General features: G+C 48.0%; 1 protein-coding gene across 11 annotated transcripts in view; it reads right to left on the bottom strand.

Moving 5' to 3' along the window:
• Positions 1–369: 369 nt before the first annotated feature.
• ARMH3 (armadillo like helical domain containing 3) overlaps positions 370–16,610 on the bottom strand; it is a 129,745-nt gene continuing 113,504 nt past the window's right edge. For 8 of the 11 annotated variants that reach the window (XM_074593277.1, XM_074593278.1, XM_074593279.1 and 5 more), the window contains 2 exons: positions 8,671–8,787; positions 370–2,712 (listed from right to left, as the gene is read on the bottom strand). In XM_074593277.1, coding sequence (XP_074449378.1) covers positions 2,620–2,712; positions 8,671–8,787 — 210 coding nt within the window. In that variant the 3' untranslated portion in view covers positions 370–2,619. The remainder of the gene's footprint in view (positions 2,713–8,670; positions 8,788–16,610) is intronic. The other 3 variants (XR_012587776.1, XR_012587777.1, XR_012587778.1) reach the window with 2 other exon arrangements.

Raw genomic sequence — 16,610 nt, 5'->3', positions numbered from 1 at the left:
AACAGGCAAATCTGCAGCAGAACCCGTGAGCGGGAGTTTGCTGACACCAGCAGCAGAGAGAGCATCATACCACGCACATCTCTGCATCCCTCGCTCACATCCACGGGCTCTCAGCCTTGCTCCTGTTTTCCTTATTGGCAGCCCCAGGGGCACGTAAGAGCCAGAGGGGCTGCTCACCACTGGCTGGAACCCGCAGCCTGGACCAAGGGGGAGGCACCGCTGAGCAGCAGCACAACCTCCCCCTGCGCAGGCAGGAACAGCCCAAGGGCAAACGACTGCTCTGCTGCAGCCGGCACGCCACCAAACAGCAACAGGGCCACCCCCATAGCTACCCCACTCTCCCCACCGTGAAGGACAAACACCGCATGCTCCAGACAGGCAGGGCTCTGCTATTTATTGAGCTCCAGGTTTGTATGTACAGCCATTTACAGCGCTTGGTTTGGTGACAGCATGACAAGAGGACGTGTGTGGCCGTCTTCCCCAGCTCAGCCTTGGATGACGGCTGACCTCAGGAGCTGCTCCCAGTCACAGCCTGGGCTTCTCAGTTCATCCCAGCACCCTGGGGGAGACGAGACCTTTGATAGCTGAGTGAAAAGCTCAACATCCCGGAAGTTGCCGAGGAAGAGTCAGACTCAACCCCAACTCTCTCACCTACCTGTCTGGTCTCAGCCTGAGCAGGATCAGAGAAAAGGAGGAGGCACGTGGACAGCTGGGTGTCCCAGTGCTCTGACAGCAGCAATGCTGGGGCTGCACCTCAAGGAAGCTACTGAAGTCCCCTTTAGAAGAAACTCCCCCCCTCAGAGGCAAGATCGTCCAGCAAAGAGTTCCCCACACATACAGACATCAGTGCCGCGTGATGCATTTTTACTCATTTGCCACTGGAGAAGCTGCCTCCTTCTACATGTCCTGGCCTGTTCCCAAGAAGAGTGATTTTATGGAGCCTGCTTGCTCTCCCAAGCACCGTCCCTCTGACACAAATACATTTCCTCACACTTGCATGGCAGGAAAGCAAATAAGTGTCTGGCTTAGCTGATAAAAGCCAGACAATTCCGTGCTGAGGCAAAGTATCCTCTGTTGGGAGAAGTCAGTGTTCCCAAGGAAGTATACGGTCTTCATGGGATACCGTGACCGGTCAGTAGCCAAGGACACAGCTTTCAGTTTCCCATGCTCATGGCAGGTAAAGATGAAACATTAACATAATTAACACACGTTAGCATGAATAAGCCTTGCCTAAAAATGGTAGTAAACATCACTCACATTACTCTAACCTACGAGGCTAAGAGTGGGACTAGGCACTTTTTTTTCAAAAAAACCTGTTTTCTAGGGGAAAAAAAAAGAAGTGGATCTGGGATGTAAGGAACTTCTCTGCTTAGGTCCACCAAGTCAGGACAGATCCTAACATCACTGCTGGGAGCTGAAAATGCACAAGGTGTTTATGCTGTGTATTCCTGAGTTGGCAGCCTGAAACAGCACTCGGAACAGGCTCCACTGGACCTGGGCACCTCTGAAACACTGGCTCTGGAGCAGAAAAGCCTGCTTGTGCCCCCGAGCATCATCCCGGATCTCTTCCTTAGGAAGTTCTCCGCAGACTGCTGCTGCAAGTCGCTTGGTGAAGACAGGAGGGCAAGCTACAAAAGTGAAGGAACTACTTCTCCAGCTGCATTTTAACTGCGTGCTACACACAAGGGAAAAACTGGGGACTTCTGAGTTCATGAAGGTCACCAGGCACTTGCAAACATGGGCAAGGCAGACGTTCCTGTGGGGAAGAGTAGGATTGTCGCAATGCAGTATCTGATGGGCAACAAGGAGAGTGGGGGGAGGGAGTCAGCCTGTCCTCTGCCCCATCAAAGTGGAGTATCTAAAAATGTTCCTCAACCTTAGAAACAGCAGAGATGAGCTGGGCTACCGGAAGCAACAGTGACCCCAAGCAGAGCTGGTCTCCAGTTACAAAATGCTCTGTTTGATGACTGGCATACTGGCTCAGGCTGGACGCTGGAAGCCGACAGCCTTGGAGGCAAAACTACTTCTTCTCCAGCTGTCTGATGGCTTGGTTCAGGTGACACCTTCTGACCCAGCAGCGAGCAGGCTCTGCTCCCTGGGGAAACTGTTTCATACCCCAAAGCCATTCCCAATGGGACGGCAGCGGATGGAGTACACTGCAGGAAGGCGGGCTGATCCAGGCTGATGGAAAAGAACAGCCCTTACCCGTAGGAGCAGGCGAGCGATCTCAACCCAGAACTGTCTCACACAGCTGGACTGGTTTTATTATTTTGGTTGTGAGCTCTCCCCAGCTCTGCTACAAAGGTTTCCAGTGCATCTTCCCTGAGGCTGTGGAGGGAATCTCCCATTGCTACGTCACAGGAATGGCTGCCCACCCCCATGGCACCTTACAAAATTACTTCCTCCTCCTCCTTAACATGCCGATCACCTCTCCTCAGCCCCAGTCCTGTTGAAACGCAAGCCTTTGGGATCAAACACACAGCAGCAAGGCTCTCCCCTAGAAGAAATGCAGTCCCTTCTGCAGGCGGAAGGCAAGGGGCGACCGGCTGCAGATCTGTAGTGTCCCTGCCCAAACAGGCCCGTCTCTGGTCAGCCCTGCGCAGCGGCTGCCTTCCTGCTTCAAGAGATCGTAGAGAATTCCTTCAGCAGCAGCTCCTGGCTCAGTGTGTTGAAAGCAAGGTTCTTCCTCACATTGATGCTGATGGACCGAACCTGTCAGAGACAAAACAAGATGTTTTAGCCAAGGGACTCTTCCTGGCTCCCCATAAGCACGGCAGCTTTGACATTGCTGACCTCCAGGTTCAGCATGAAACTGTTTTGCATGCAGTGATAGCCCCAGAAAACTTGCTGCAACAAGCTCTCACTGAGACTCCAGTTTAGCAAGAAATCCCCAACGATCAGGTGCTTCCTGGAATAACAGAAATGTCTATAGTGACAACTCAGCAAGGAGAGTAAATTCCAAATGAGACAAGGATGGGAGAAGGCAGTCTGTTTGGATGCATGAGCTATGATGTGTTTCCTGTTCTGGGGCAAAGCGAGGGGGGAAAGCGAGCACTTCCAGGTTGCAGCTGGAAGAGCATTTTCTACCAGTCCCCACTGGAATGCAAGCCAGCATTCTCCTGGATGAACGCAGTGCCATGGCCTCTGTCCCGCTCCAGAACCTGCAGAGCCAAAGATACAGAGTCAAGGAAAGGACAGAGGCCATGCTACTGCGCTGTAATCACAACTTATCACCCAAGCTGGCACAAAACCATGGGTTCAGAGCCAGCTGTGTGTATTCCGTGCCGAGTGCCTTACACTTGAAGTTGGCTCGCTGGCTGTCTCTGAAGAGGAGACACCTTTATCCCTTAACAATGCCTGGACTTCTGGTCACCCACAGAGTCCACAGGGAAGAGCTGGGCAGCCCTGCTGCGCAGCAGCTTCCCTTCCCCCTCCATGCCAGCAGACTCGTTGGCCGAACACGCAGGCCCCAGACTGGGCTCAGTCTCAGCTGCACTCGGCAACGAGAAAACAAAGTCAAACATCATCTGTGTCAGCGACTGTGCAGCAGTGACAGAAAGCAAAACTGACACAAGCTCATCCAAACAACAGGATTACAGCTCCCAGAGACTCAGAGCCTGTGATAATAAGGTTGTTGCTGACCTGGTTAGTGTTTTGTGCTTTTTAAAAGCACTGGGGGATGAATTACATAGAAGCAGAATGAGGAATCCAGCACTGGGGGCTGGAAGAGCAAGTTAGCAGTGTTTATACTGCTGAGGGTCCCACTTACTGCCCTGGTGAGAAAAAACAGAGGGGAAGGGCAGAAAGCTCCCAAAAAGGCAGAATTTGTAAGAGTGGGAAGCAAATCAAAACACGGAAGGTTAAAAGGGAAAGCTCTGAAATGAACCCCAGTGAGCCCCATTGCACAGACCCTAACAACCCCATCAAACTAGCAAAGATGTCTACACTTAAAGACAGAATATTTCAGTTTTATGGCATCTGCAGAAACCACAAGCTCTCCTTCATTAGAATGCTTGGCAGAGACCCCATGCATCTTTGTTCCCTTGGAGCACCCCCTCACCTCTCTTCTCTGGATGTGTTTTGACTTACTCCATACTGAACTAGCTTGGGGTCATGTAAGGTAACCAAAGGTTACAGCCTGTGTTAAACACCACTGCAAGTGGTCTCCAGAACACTGGTTTACGATGGGCTGCCTCCCTGCCAGGACACAGCAGCCCCCCTGACAGGATTTGGTCCCCGTTCTACTGAGTGCTCCCCACCTCAGTGATCCAGTAAGTTCTGACAAGAAGGGAACAACACGACCAAACAGATGTGGAAAGTCCTCTTCTCTGGACAACATGACTGCCTGCAGAAAGGGGCAGATGCTACAGGTAGTGTAAGCCAGCATCCTTATTCTTACTAGAAGCATTTCTACGGGTCCCACCAATAGAAAGAACTAACAGAAATGAGCTCCTGGCATCAGGAACTGCTGCCAGGGGCCAGTCACCAGCAGTAGAAGATGCCCAACTTGTATAACACATCAAGGTCTCCAAGAAGGATGTGACAGCAGTCTCTACAAGATCAGAAAGGGAGGCTGGAGCGGCCCATGATAAGAACACAGAAATTGTAACTGTGGGGTAGAGCACAAGAAATTAAGTCTGTTTAGTTTGCAAAGAGAAGGTTTAGGAGCAATAGAGCAAACACTCTCCAATATGTAAAATGAGGTCAGAAAGAGAACAGTGAGTAATATTCCTCTGGCTCCCCAGGGATGAGGCAAGAAGTACTCAGCTTAATTTAAGACAAAGAAGATTTACACTGGAAAGGAGGAAATACTTTTAAACCTATGGGTTGTGAAGCAGTGGAGTAGATCACCTGGGGCCAGTGTGGAGCTGTATTCACTTAAAGACAGCTTCAGGTTTCAAGAGGAGCTTAGAGACAAACTTTGGTCAAGAGTGGCCTAGATGGATTGAGATCTGCTTTAATACACTTTAGGGAAAGGAGCGAGCATGACAACACCGCACACGATGACTCTGATGTTTCTACAAACCTCTGCCCTGCATTTCTTCTGCTGTGAGAAAGCAGGCAGCTCTGAGCCAACCAGCTTAAAAGGTAAGAATAGCTCAAATTAGAGTTAAATCAAGTTATCTCCAGCACCAGGGCTCAGCACAGGGAGCCAGAGCTCGTCTCCCTTTGGGGGCTGGAAGACCAGACAGAGACACAGGGAGGTGTCAGCCTGTAACAAGGATAAACTTCTGAAGCTTCCTGCAGTCTGGCTGAGCTGCTCCATCCACAAGGCTACATCCCAGGAATCCTAGATCGCAGTGCAGTGGGCAGCACAGGCCTGGCTGCCAGCCTGGAAGCTACCAGAACTCTCTAGAGTGGCTTATACAAGGGGCCAAAACCAGCCTCAGAAAGTAAGCTCAGAGCTTTAACATTCATTCTGCAAGGAAGTAAAAGCAGAGCTCGTGTCTTCTCTTGCTTCTGTATGGAGCATGCTGGAGGACACTAGGGCCAGAAGAGCTTTTAAAATTGCTTCCTCCCTATTAGCAGCTTAGGTCACATTTAAACCACAGAACTCGAAGAAATGGGTAACGCATGAAATGCTGACATCACCTGGAGAACAACTAGCAAATGAAAAAAATGGATGAAGCGGTGGCATTAACCACATGAGGAAAACATTATTCAGTTCTAGTTTTGTTTCATTATAGCTGGATGTGTGCAACACTGTACAGACACTCCTATTTTGCAGCAAGTCCCAGCAATTAAACCTGTTTCCAATCAACAAGGAGCTCTTAAGAAATTTGTACAATGGGAGGAAGGTTTACACTGACTACTACATCTAATTAAAAGTCAAATTAGTGTAATTTCCCCTGCAGAAATCAATCCCTAATCAGACTATTTTGAGACTCTGCTGAAACCTATCCAACTGCAAAGACAGTGAATGTTTTGGAAAGATGCTGAATCTCTTTCCACACGTTCCTCCAGCTGCAACGCCAAGGTCCAAAAGCTGACATCCAAACCATTCATTCTATCAAAGCAGCACAGACCTCAAATGACATCCCTGAGGATTCAAAGGAAAAGAAAAAAACGTGTTATAAAACTCCCTAACTTCCCTCCTTTAGCCCCTCAAAGGCAGCACAACAGGCCAGAAAACCCAATTGATAAAACACTCTGCACATCACCTTCCACCACAATGTGGCTGCAGTATCGAAGGCCTTTGAAAGCTTCTTTGAAAAGAGAATGGGAGAAGAAAGCAGATTTTTCTTTGGGATTAGCAAGAAAGAGCAGCACTGAGGCAAAACCAGAGAAGTGAAGCAGTGCATTAGCAAAGCACGTCAAAGGAGTGAGAACAAGATTTCTAAGCATAAAGGAGCCAAGAGAATGGCTTGGGGAAGTTTCTGCTCACCCACTTAATGGGAGCACAGAGAGATGAAAAGGCAGCCGAAAAGAAAAATGGCTCCTGCATGTCATTCCCCACCAAGAAGGATTTGCTTTAATGCAATCACACAGAAAGAGATAAAAAAAAAAAAACCCAGGCAGAATCTGGACAGAATTATGTGCAAACAGATCCTGTTCAGGAAGACCTGATGCGACCAGCATGAGTTTGGAAACCATACTGGAAACCTGTAGTTCACCACCAGCCCTGCTCCTTTGGCAGGGCCCAGGAAGGAAATTGCAGCAACTTCATTCTGCCCCCTCCATGAAATCCTGCAACCCTCAGCAGTTAAACACAACACATGGGCTAGGGGGATATTATCCAACATCAGACCAGCAACGGAAGCCAAAGTAAAGACTCAGAAGCCTCACAAAAAGGAAGCCAAGAGAATATGGGGAGGACAGGGCAGTCTAGGGCCTTTTTGACGGGTTGTTTGAACAATTAATAAAGCCATCAGTTACTGTGCACCTAGAGAAAAAACCAGCGTGGAGGACGGGAGGCCAGCTGGGTTTGCTGAAGACAAATCATAACATATCAGGTTGATTTCCCGCTGTGTTGAGGGAACGGCTTAATGGAATGCAAGGGATTTTCTGTAGCTGTGAGTAAAGAACATTTAATAGGGCCCCAATTCTCAGGGCATCTAGAGAAATATGGATTAAACAGATTCACAACTGGGTCAAATCAGCACATTTAGACAGTAATTATTCAGGCTTTCATATGCTCTTGAGGAGAGGGTCCCAGGGGTGCCTGGATGGGCAATTTTCAGAAGGGAGTTGAGGAGGGATTGGTTACGCTAAACAGATTCTTAAATGATACAAAATTGGGATTTTGGAAAAAAAAAAAATTCGGGCTAGGAAGAAAATAATTTTAGCTGAAGCATTTTGTAGCTGTGATGATCTTAGGGCTGAGAATGTCATTTTAATCAATTGGCATGATCAGCCTGAGCTTCTGCCAGGCCATGTGGAATGTGGGGCACGCAGGAAGCGGAGCAGCCACGTGGCCTAGAAGCTGAGGAAGGAGATGCTGGCTGAGGAGGGCAGGAGCCCTTGGGACAGAACAGGTGACAACAGAAACATGAATGCATCTCATTCCCAGGTAATAGGAGAAGCCCATGTCACAGGAAGGCTATGGCCAAATTTCTTTGCATGTATTTCAGATATGGTATCAAACAACAGGTCAGAGAGACAAAAAGAGGCACAAAAGAGCACAGAAAAATAGCATTAAAGTGATTGCAAGCGGTTTTGCTCATATCCTACCCGATGGCAGTGCTGGAATGACCCAAAAAACACTAAAAAGCATTCTGTAGAAGGAAGCAAAACCAATTCAGGCGTGCTTGCAGTCGAGTAGACAGAGGGAGGCATAACATTCTCAAACTCATGCAGACTCGTGACAGAGTGGGCAGGCGTCAATTTACTCATCAATCAGCAAGGACAGAGCTGGGAGAGAGAATCAGCTCCCAAACTGGTGGAGAAAGCTGCCAGAGTTAGAGATCTCTCCCTTCGCTGAAGCTGTAATGATTCAAAAGTGAGGAAAACCAGGCTCCCTTCAGATATCAGCCACTACAAAAACACTGCCTCCCCTGTGATGCAGCCGTCCAACAAGAAAATGTTGTGTCAGGGCTCTCTAGAGCAGGGTGAGAAAACTGGCTTGCTGAAGAACGTAACTACCAACCCCGACTATTTGGACTTAGTTTTGTCTTTGCTATATTATTTTTGTGGGGCTTCCTACCGTTAGTCTTCTCCCCTGGCAGGAGGAGACATTTCTAGGGAATGCCTTTGCTTTCTTTGCTTGGGAACCCTGTTTTGAGTGATGGAGGAAAGCAACAAGTAGGCACGTGTTTCTCCTGCATCACATACCCTGCTCAGTCCCACACTTTGTGGTCCCCTTAACAACAGCAAAAAGGCCAAGCTGCTCTGTGTGATAAACCCAAGGTGGGCGCAGTCAGCTTTTCCACCTTACAAATCTACCACCACAAAGCACAGAGGATCTCCATGGCAGAAGGGACAGAGGCTGACAGACCGGTTGCCGGCCTGAGCAGACTGGTGGTTCCTCCCCAGCCACATATTGTAGGGCATGGAGCTTTCAGATGCGTTGAGACGTGCAGCGTCTGTTCGGATCCTATTCCTGCCCCATTTTTGGAGGCAGCCCAATGGAGTAACAGGGCTGCTCAGCCATACCCCAAATGCCACTGCCCAAGGCTGTAAGCAAAGGCTTTGGAAAAGGGTTGTTGATTCGGCAGAGTCCAGGCAGCTTACCAGCTCTTTGAAGAAGGCAGCCTCTTTATGCTGCTCCGAGTAGCGCTCATACTGGTCCAGTCCGTCCTGCAGTTTCAGGGTCAGTGTGTCGTAGTTGGACCGCACCACTTCCAAAACCTGCCAGAGACAGCCAAATACAGCAGAGGAGTCAGTATCCACAGATGCCTCAGCATAGGAGGAGCAAGGCCGAGAGATATCACAGCTCTGGCACCTGTTTTTGCAAAACACATGGCTTTGACAGCCAATATTTGTCTCATGACTAACAACACGGAGGTGGGCACTAAAGTCTTCCTAATGCCAGTAAGGAACAGCCCTCAAATGTACAGAATTTCTCCATGCATGAGAACAGTGGATGAGCCTACATCTATGACAGCAGCAGTTTTCAAATACTATTATGTCACCAGGAGAAGCAGACATCTCATTAAATTAAGCAGCTAATTACCATGTGTACGCCCAAACGTAACATAGTAGGCACCACGCAAACACAGGTTTGTCTGACCCTGTGGTCCTTCCAGTGCTGGTTTTGCCAGCACGCCTCCCTCCTGTCTTGCTAACCACCATTCACAATCTGCTAAACCGCCACCTTCTACAGCTGCTCAGGTCAGCCTCCACACAGAGCACCGCACTTCTCTCCTGATAGGAACAAGTTTACGACAGGCACTAAGAGAAGACAACCCTGGTACGGACTCTGGTTTTAGAAACAGATGGAGACACGAATCCAGGTCTTCCTGCCCAGGAGATATTTTATTATTTGCCTTCACTGCTACCAAAGCACTCCAGCTTATATTACTGCCTTACTGCGGGTCCCAGCACTGGGCTGTACTTGCAAATTCATAGTTACACATCTCTGTCCTATTGAACTATTCATTTTCCTAACTAGGGAACACCAACAGGAACTCCCACAATGCTTTTTAGCTTCAAAGCATTGCATGGACAAACGCACTCCTCAAAGCATTTGTAAGATGGCAAGTAATGATAATCTTCCTACCTGGAACCACATAGCTCAGCACTCCTGGGCAAAGCATATGCTCGAAACATTTCTCTTAAACCCATGAACTTCTTTCTTAGGCTGTTACCATTTGATCTGAAAGCTAAACAGAATATCAGCATCTGAGGTTTGCATTACAGTAGCCTCTGCTCAGGAAAAGCTTCGTCCAGGAGGACTGCACAGTATAAGGTGCAGAGGACTCTGCCCCAAGGCACCACAACTCAGAAAAGATCCTAAGAAAAGCACGGCAGAGGATTTAAGACAACAGTGACCAGAACAATAAGGAACCCTTCCACTTCTCCTCTTGTCCTCCCAACAATGTAAACACAACCCTCAATTGCCCTTTTAGGCAGCTGGCAGCTCTTGCCCTTTACAGGACTGAATCTTGTTCTTATATCCTTTACTCTAGGAAACCTAGAGCTGCTTAGGGTTCCTCCAAAAGCTTGTTGCCCCCCAAAATTTGCATGTGGCAGTGGTACACGGAGACACTCATGCAAATGCTTAGAAGCAGGCTAGAGCCTGAGGTGGCAGAAGCCACAGGGCATCATCCAAATGAGGACTGGGGGTAAAAAGGGTCCCAGAAGTGGTTCCCAGGTGAGATAGTCACACAGCAGAGTCTCTTTGCAGCTCCGCTGTACTCCAGCATTGCAGAGGCAAGCTAGGGGTAAGAATCAGCATTTTGCAATGTTATTTAACAGCAGCCTGTCAGTGTCCTGCTGCTGCAAGAGCATGCAGCCTCCTCACCAGGACTCATTTCCTAATGCTGTTTGTCAGCTCCACTGGCAGAGAGGAAAAACCACCTGCAATGACAGCCATCTCCAAATTCAGTCTGGCCTTCTTGTTCCTGTGTGCAGAAGCTGCGAGAAGCATCACAGAGCCAAGAGCAACGATGAAAGAAAACCACTTGGGTACAGGAATAATTTACACTGGGATGCAACTATCCACTAGGGATGGAGAGTAATAGTATAATGCACCTTCTTCTGAGCAATAAAGAATCTAGCAGCTTGCATGAATTGGAGGGCTATCCTCCTGTAAATCTGAGGAAGCCAAATTGACCAAGATTAATAAACTGCAGGGGAGAAACCTTGTTTGAAAGGTGAGGAGCAGAACAGGCTTCTCCAGCAGTCACTCAGAGTGGAGGCATTTTACCCAGAGCTACCCCAACTCCCCAGGAACCTTCCCCTTGGGCTCCTCTTCACTCCCCTGTGCCCCCACTTGCACAGCCATGCGTAGTGCCATATAGGTGTGCCCAGACAATGTATATAGAGGCTTCTCCCCAAAGAATCAGGATTCCTCGCTGCTGGCTCTGAGTAGAGATCTCTTCAGATACTCAACAGAAGCATCCTCAAACCATGGCGGGGAGTAGAAAACTCTAAGGGCAGCAGTGAGCTCTGTAAGCAGTATCTTTTAAATCAGCCCTCCTGTGTCACCTTTGAAAGGCAGCTAAGAACTCTGTCTGATACTCTAGGAGGGGGACGGGGAAGGAACAAGAGGCCCTAAAGTCTCTACTGTGTTACCCACTACTTATTGTAATCTCTGCAGTGAACTTGAGATCAGCTTATCCCTTTAGCTATGTATTTTCATTGGCTTCCACTCCTTATCTCCTTTAATTATGAAACAGAACTTAAAAATAAAGGCTAAGTTAAAAATAAACAGCAGCTTCTCGCTGCCTGATAATTTCCCTTTCTTGCTGCTGCTGAGAAAAAATGCTACGTGGGATCTGAGATAAACCCACTCACAGATCATTTCACTTCATACCTTATAATGGATAGGAACTGTTAGTGAGATTAGGACCTGCCATCCTTGAGACGATTTTATCTGCTCTTTAAGATGCAGCTGCTAGAGAGAGGAGAGGTTAAAGAGCAGCAGAAGGTATTAAGAGCATCTAACATGAAGGTTTGAAAGGCATCAGCTTTCTACCGAGATGACAAAACTTGCATCCTCTGTGTAACAGAAGATTGTGCGTTAGCATCCTTCGCCCTTCTTACACATTGCTTTGACTTTTGCTCAGGATAACTACTGCAGGAAGAACACCTTTTTGCGTTAAGCACATGAGATCTTTATCTGCACCTTTTTGTCAGATACAAAAGAACTAGAGGAATTTAATTTTGAGATGAAAGCATTTCTCCTTCAAGGTTTTGTCCAGCCTGGTCTTCCCAGAAGTCTTTATGGAAGGCTAGAAAACACCGATTAGAAGATGGTGAAGTATGAATAACTTAAAGGAAAGGACTTTTGGCTGGACTCTTCCACACAAATTTTAAATAGTCATTCAATTTTTTAAAATCTCACAAGCAACTGGAAGAACATCACTTCTAGTGTCAGGCAAGGATAGAGGAAAATGGACTGTAGATGATTTCCAAGGAGTTTGATGTGACATTCCTCAGATTGCAAGGAAAAACATGAAGGGGAAAACTTTTTTTTTTTTAAAAAAAGCTTTACTGGATCTTTACAGCAGAAAAAAATTAAGTGAAGAGGAGTCACAATCTAAATCTCTTTTTGTAGGTTACCTTAGTGGGATCAGAGCCTTAAAAAAGTAGTATGACAGAAGTAAGCAACTCAGACGTGGTCAATACAAGAAAAGCAAAGGCTGCTGAATTCCTTTCCTGCAGTTACCTGCCTCAGCCATAGAGGCTACATTTGCTTATTTACACCACTGCAACAAACCAGGACTCAGCAGAGCTGCACCACTGTAATTTAAAGACAATTTGCCATCAAATTAACCCCCTGCCCCACCACTCACTCACTGACTGCTTTCCAGAAGTTCCAGAGAAACGTTAGCAATTCAGGTCCCTGCATACGTGTCCCCAAACCAACCTTTCAGGAGCTGAAATCTGAACAGCAAGTGCTTTCTGTGGCACTCAGATTTCAGCTTCCCTCCTGCAGCTACAACTGCCCATGCCCCAGTGCTCTCTTTCCCCAGTAACACTGACAACCTGGGAGTAGAGGCAATCCTCCAGGTAACGCAGCAAGGGGGCTGGTTTCCAATGGAGGGGCTGATGCCCTTCTCAGGAGCTCAGCTCTCTGCAGCATCCCACCCATGCCATGCCGCTGCACCCAGAGCAACAAGATTATTTCACAGAGTTTTTAGCTCCTTACTTTGCTGCATCCACCAGCTTACCGCTCCCTTGCAAACTGGATGGACAACTTCCAAAGGGTCAGTGGACTCCTGTGGACACAAGCTCTGAAACCAGCTCCCCTAGAACCAATTGCCTCTGCCCTGAAATTTTCCGCATTCAAAACAGATCGCGTTTGCTGTACCGCTCTCTACACACAGGCTCCTTCCTTACTGCACCAGGGTTGATCCCTCTGACTCATCCTCAACGAGAGCCGCCTTGCTGCACTCTCCCAGGAGAGACCGGACCTTCTGGAAGAGTCTGTCCTGAAGAAATAAGGGAATCACATGCAAGCAGTCTCCGATCCCCATCCTGTCCAGAAGAACACAGCCACTGATAGCAGCAAAGCCAGAGAGGGAGCTGCACCGTCAATGAAATCTAAGGGGAAACATGCAGAACTAGGGGCCATCTTTCTGGCAGACACAGACACACTTAATTGCTTATAACTTTTTAACCTGCGGAATCTTTCATCATCTGCAACTGCAGTTTCTACCTTACTAGAACATAAAATTAGAGAGCGCTACCCATTCACACCACCCAGCAAAGGACCTGGGAAGCAGGCAGTGGTAATGACAGAAAAATAAAGAAAAAACAGAAGCAAGAAGAAAGCACGGTCTCTACACTGTCTTTTTAATCAGCGCAGTAAGGGATAAGAATGCAATCAGTCAGCGGCAACCAGTACCTCGCTAAAGCCTCTCCATGCCCGTAAGACAGTCATTAACTACCACGACACAGAAGCAGTTGGAAAAGAACTGACTGAACGATCTCACATCAAGCAAAAGGCAAAAAAATCCAAATCAACAACCCCCAGGCTGCATTTGCCCCCGACACCGACTCCATGTGGCTCAAGGCTGGGATGGCAAAGGCTCTCCAGATCAGGCCCAGCAAGCCTCATAGGAAAGAAAAGCCAGGCACCTCTGTTCCAGCTGCCCCACACTGGAGGATGGAGCAGCCCAGTCTATGGGCCACGTAATACCAACCCCTCACCAGAGCTACTGCACAGACATGGCACAGGGGCCAAAGGCAGCTGGGGACAGACAAACGTGCCTTCTGTCCTCTCTACAGAGATGGTGGAGTGCTTGTCACCGCCTCTGTGCCACAGAGGGAATTATGGCAGTCCCACCTCCGAAACCTAGGCAAAGCCCAAGATACCACAAGCACATCCAGCAGTCCATCCCCTCAGCTCAGAGGATGGGAGAGACATCAGGGTTTTCCTATTCTAGTAGAAGCCTAATGTGTATTTTACACCGGAGTCTTCAAACTGGCTCGTTTAGTCCAGGTTTAGTACAAATCTTCCCCTTTTTCTCCCCCACTAATCTCTACAAGCAGCTCATAGTCCCCAAGTGCTTTTCCTAGTGAATTTAACTGAACAGCAACATTTCTCATTGTAATGAAAAGGCTGCTGCTGTTGCCTGGACTGCAAAGAGGCTGTTGCCTCTCCGTAAGAAAGTGACAGATAATTGACATAAGTTTTACACTAGTATCTTCTAATTAATATGGAAAATGATTATTATTTTTTTTCCAAATGGCATCACACTTCTTACAGAGCAACTTAAAAGTTCCTGATGCGGGCTGAAGTCTGCTAGAATTAATCCCCAGAAGTACCAAAGACAAAGCACATAACTAAATAATTAGAAGTTAAATAAAAACACACACACACACGCAGCTGCCACACTTCCCAACAGATTCTGCCCAGACCCCAGCTGCACTCATCTCCTTCTCCCTTTCCTCTTTTGCTCTTTGCAGGAGCCCAGTTCAGAGTGAGGAGCCACCAAGAGTGCCAGCGCTACACGTGTGCTGGAAGCAGCTCCCATTCACAGTGGCTTCAAGAAAAGCACCCACCCTAGGACAAGCAGCAGCACAAGAGCTTTTGGTCTGACCCAACACAACCTTACCTTTGCAGCCGTCCTGGAGCTAAATGGTTGGACTCGATGATCTTAAAGGTCCCTTCCAACCTAGATGATTCTATGATTCTATTCTATGATTCTAAATGCAGTGCTGATGCTTCAACACCATCCCTCAACCCCAAGCTGATCAAGCCATGAGTATTAATTCCATGTTCATGAATGCTAAGAGGAGGAGGATGTTGCTATGGCAGTCTAACAACTCAGATTCCCAAGATATGCTGTGCGTACAGCACAGATCTATGGATCCAGAGGATGCAGAGTGGGTCTGGTGCACGCTGTGGGAGAGACAAAGATCTGGGCTTGAAACTCAACTGCAGTCATGCCACATACATGCAAGATACACAGTGTGTTGTCATTCCTGCTCCAGTGCCCCAAACCTCCTGCATTAAGCAGCTCCTCTTTGTACTACATGCAAGTGAAGGACCTACGGCCCTCTCCTGCTGCGGGCTGAGAGCGTGAGGCTGCTCAGACTAAGCCTGTAAGGCAGCCCCCACCAGCTCACACAACTGTCACTCTCAGAGTAGGAAGAACCATCCTGTCTGCCCTGAGGGCTGTAAAATTCCTAGAAGGAGGATTTTTCCAATAGTAAAAAGCTCAGCTTGCGCAAAAGTGACAGCAATCAAGGGCAAATCCTTCCTCCGAGGTATGAAACAGACCACACCAATACAGGATGCGCCAGCAATGCCAGGCAGTAGGACACAAGAGGTCTGTCTCAGGTCACAGGAGGGAGAAAGGTCTGCAGAGGTGGGCGCAGCTGCCCATGAGCCCCAGGATGGCACCGGGCCATGAATGGCTCCAGTCCTGACTGCGGAGAAACAAAAGCTGATGGGACCCACGAGAGTCTCTTGTTCAGTGCCTGGAGCTGGACAGATGGACAAGGCTGAGCAGCAGACAGCAAAGACTAACGACCCAGGAGACAGGGAGAGAAGATGCCTCACCCTGCTTTCCACTGCTGAGTGCAAGGACCCCGTGCACACAGGCTACTCTGACACTTTTTACTTTGCGTTTGCTAATCTTCCTCTGCTCAGCACACTAAGCATCAGTGAGGACACACTATGTCTAGGAGCCCAGGAGTGAACAGCCTTTGCCCACCAGTTTGTCCTTTGCCCCTGCCAGTCGCTCCTGGCAGTCCTGCTGCGTCCACTGCACCCCTCTGTGCCCAGCCAAACACGAGGGAAGACTAACTCTCCACATCCCAAACCCTTCCTGAGGACTGCTTTTATACATTTGCACTTGAGTGGTGTTGAAATCCAGGCCTTGCCACTTCTCTACACTAGGCAAAAGGTTTTGATAGTACATAAAAGACTACTATTATTATTATTATTATTTTACTTAGCAACACCAAAGATGGACATTTCACACCCTCTTTTCCTCACCTCAGCATAGAGCCGTTCTGTCTGGCTCAGATGATATACAGCAGCTCAGATGTTTGTTCAATGATCTCACAGAGATCTGTGATCTTTAAAGGAACAAGCCTACAAAGTTGACAGTTTCTATCCATGGAGTGGGAGGGTTCAGTTACAGTCTTTCTCCTCTGCCCACAGGTGCCTCTTCTAAAGATAAATAATTTATAAGCTCGCTCAGAAAATGACTGTTGTTCTCTGAACTCTGCTAGCAGAAATGGCATCCCCTTTTGGGACAAGAGTTATCTGCTCTGTTTTAAAACCGCCATCCATTAGAAGCTTAAGGTGTTCACCTGTATTTAACGGTGGGAAGAGAGTCACTGATCCAACCAATTTGGAAATCACAGCGCTTTCAGAAACATTCCAAAGCCAAACCTGTTATCCAGCTCCACCCAGCAGCAGCTGTAAACGCACAATGCAATTCCCTTTCCAAGATTCTCATGGGACAGGCCTTCGCAAGATTTGAGAGTTATTTTAAGGAGCAGAAAGGCTGCAAAGTGGGACAAAGGCAAGTAATGACAGAGACATA

This window comes from Larus michahellis, chromosome 6 (genome assembly GCF_964199755.1).
Source record: "Larus michahellis chromosome 6, bLarMic1.1, whole genome shotgun sequence".
Taxonomy (NCBI): Eukaryota; Metazoa; Chordata; class Aves; order Charadriiformes; family Laridae; genus Larus; species Larus michahellis.
Note: the sequence above shows the minus strand (reverse complement) of the source record. Positions and strands in the feature narration are given on the sequence as shown.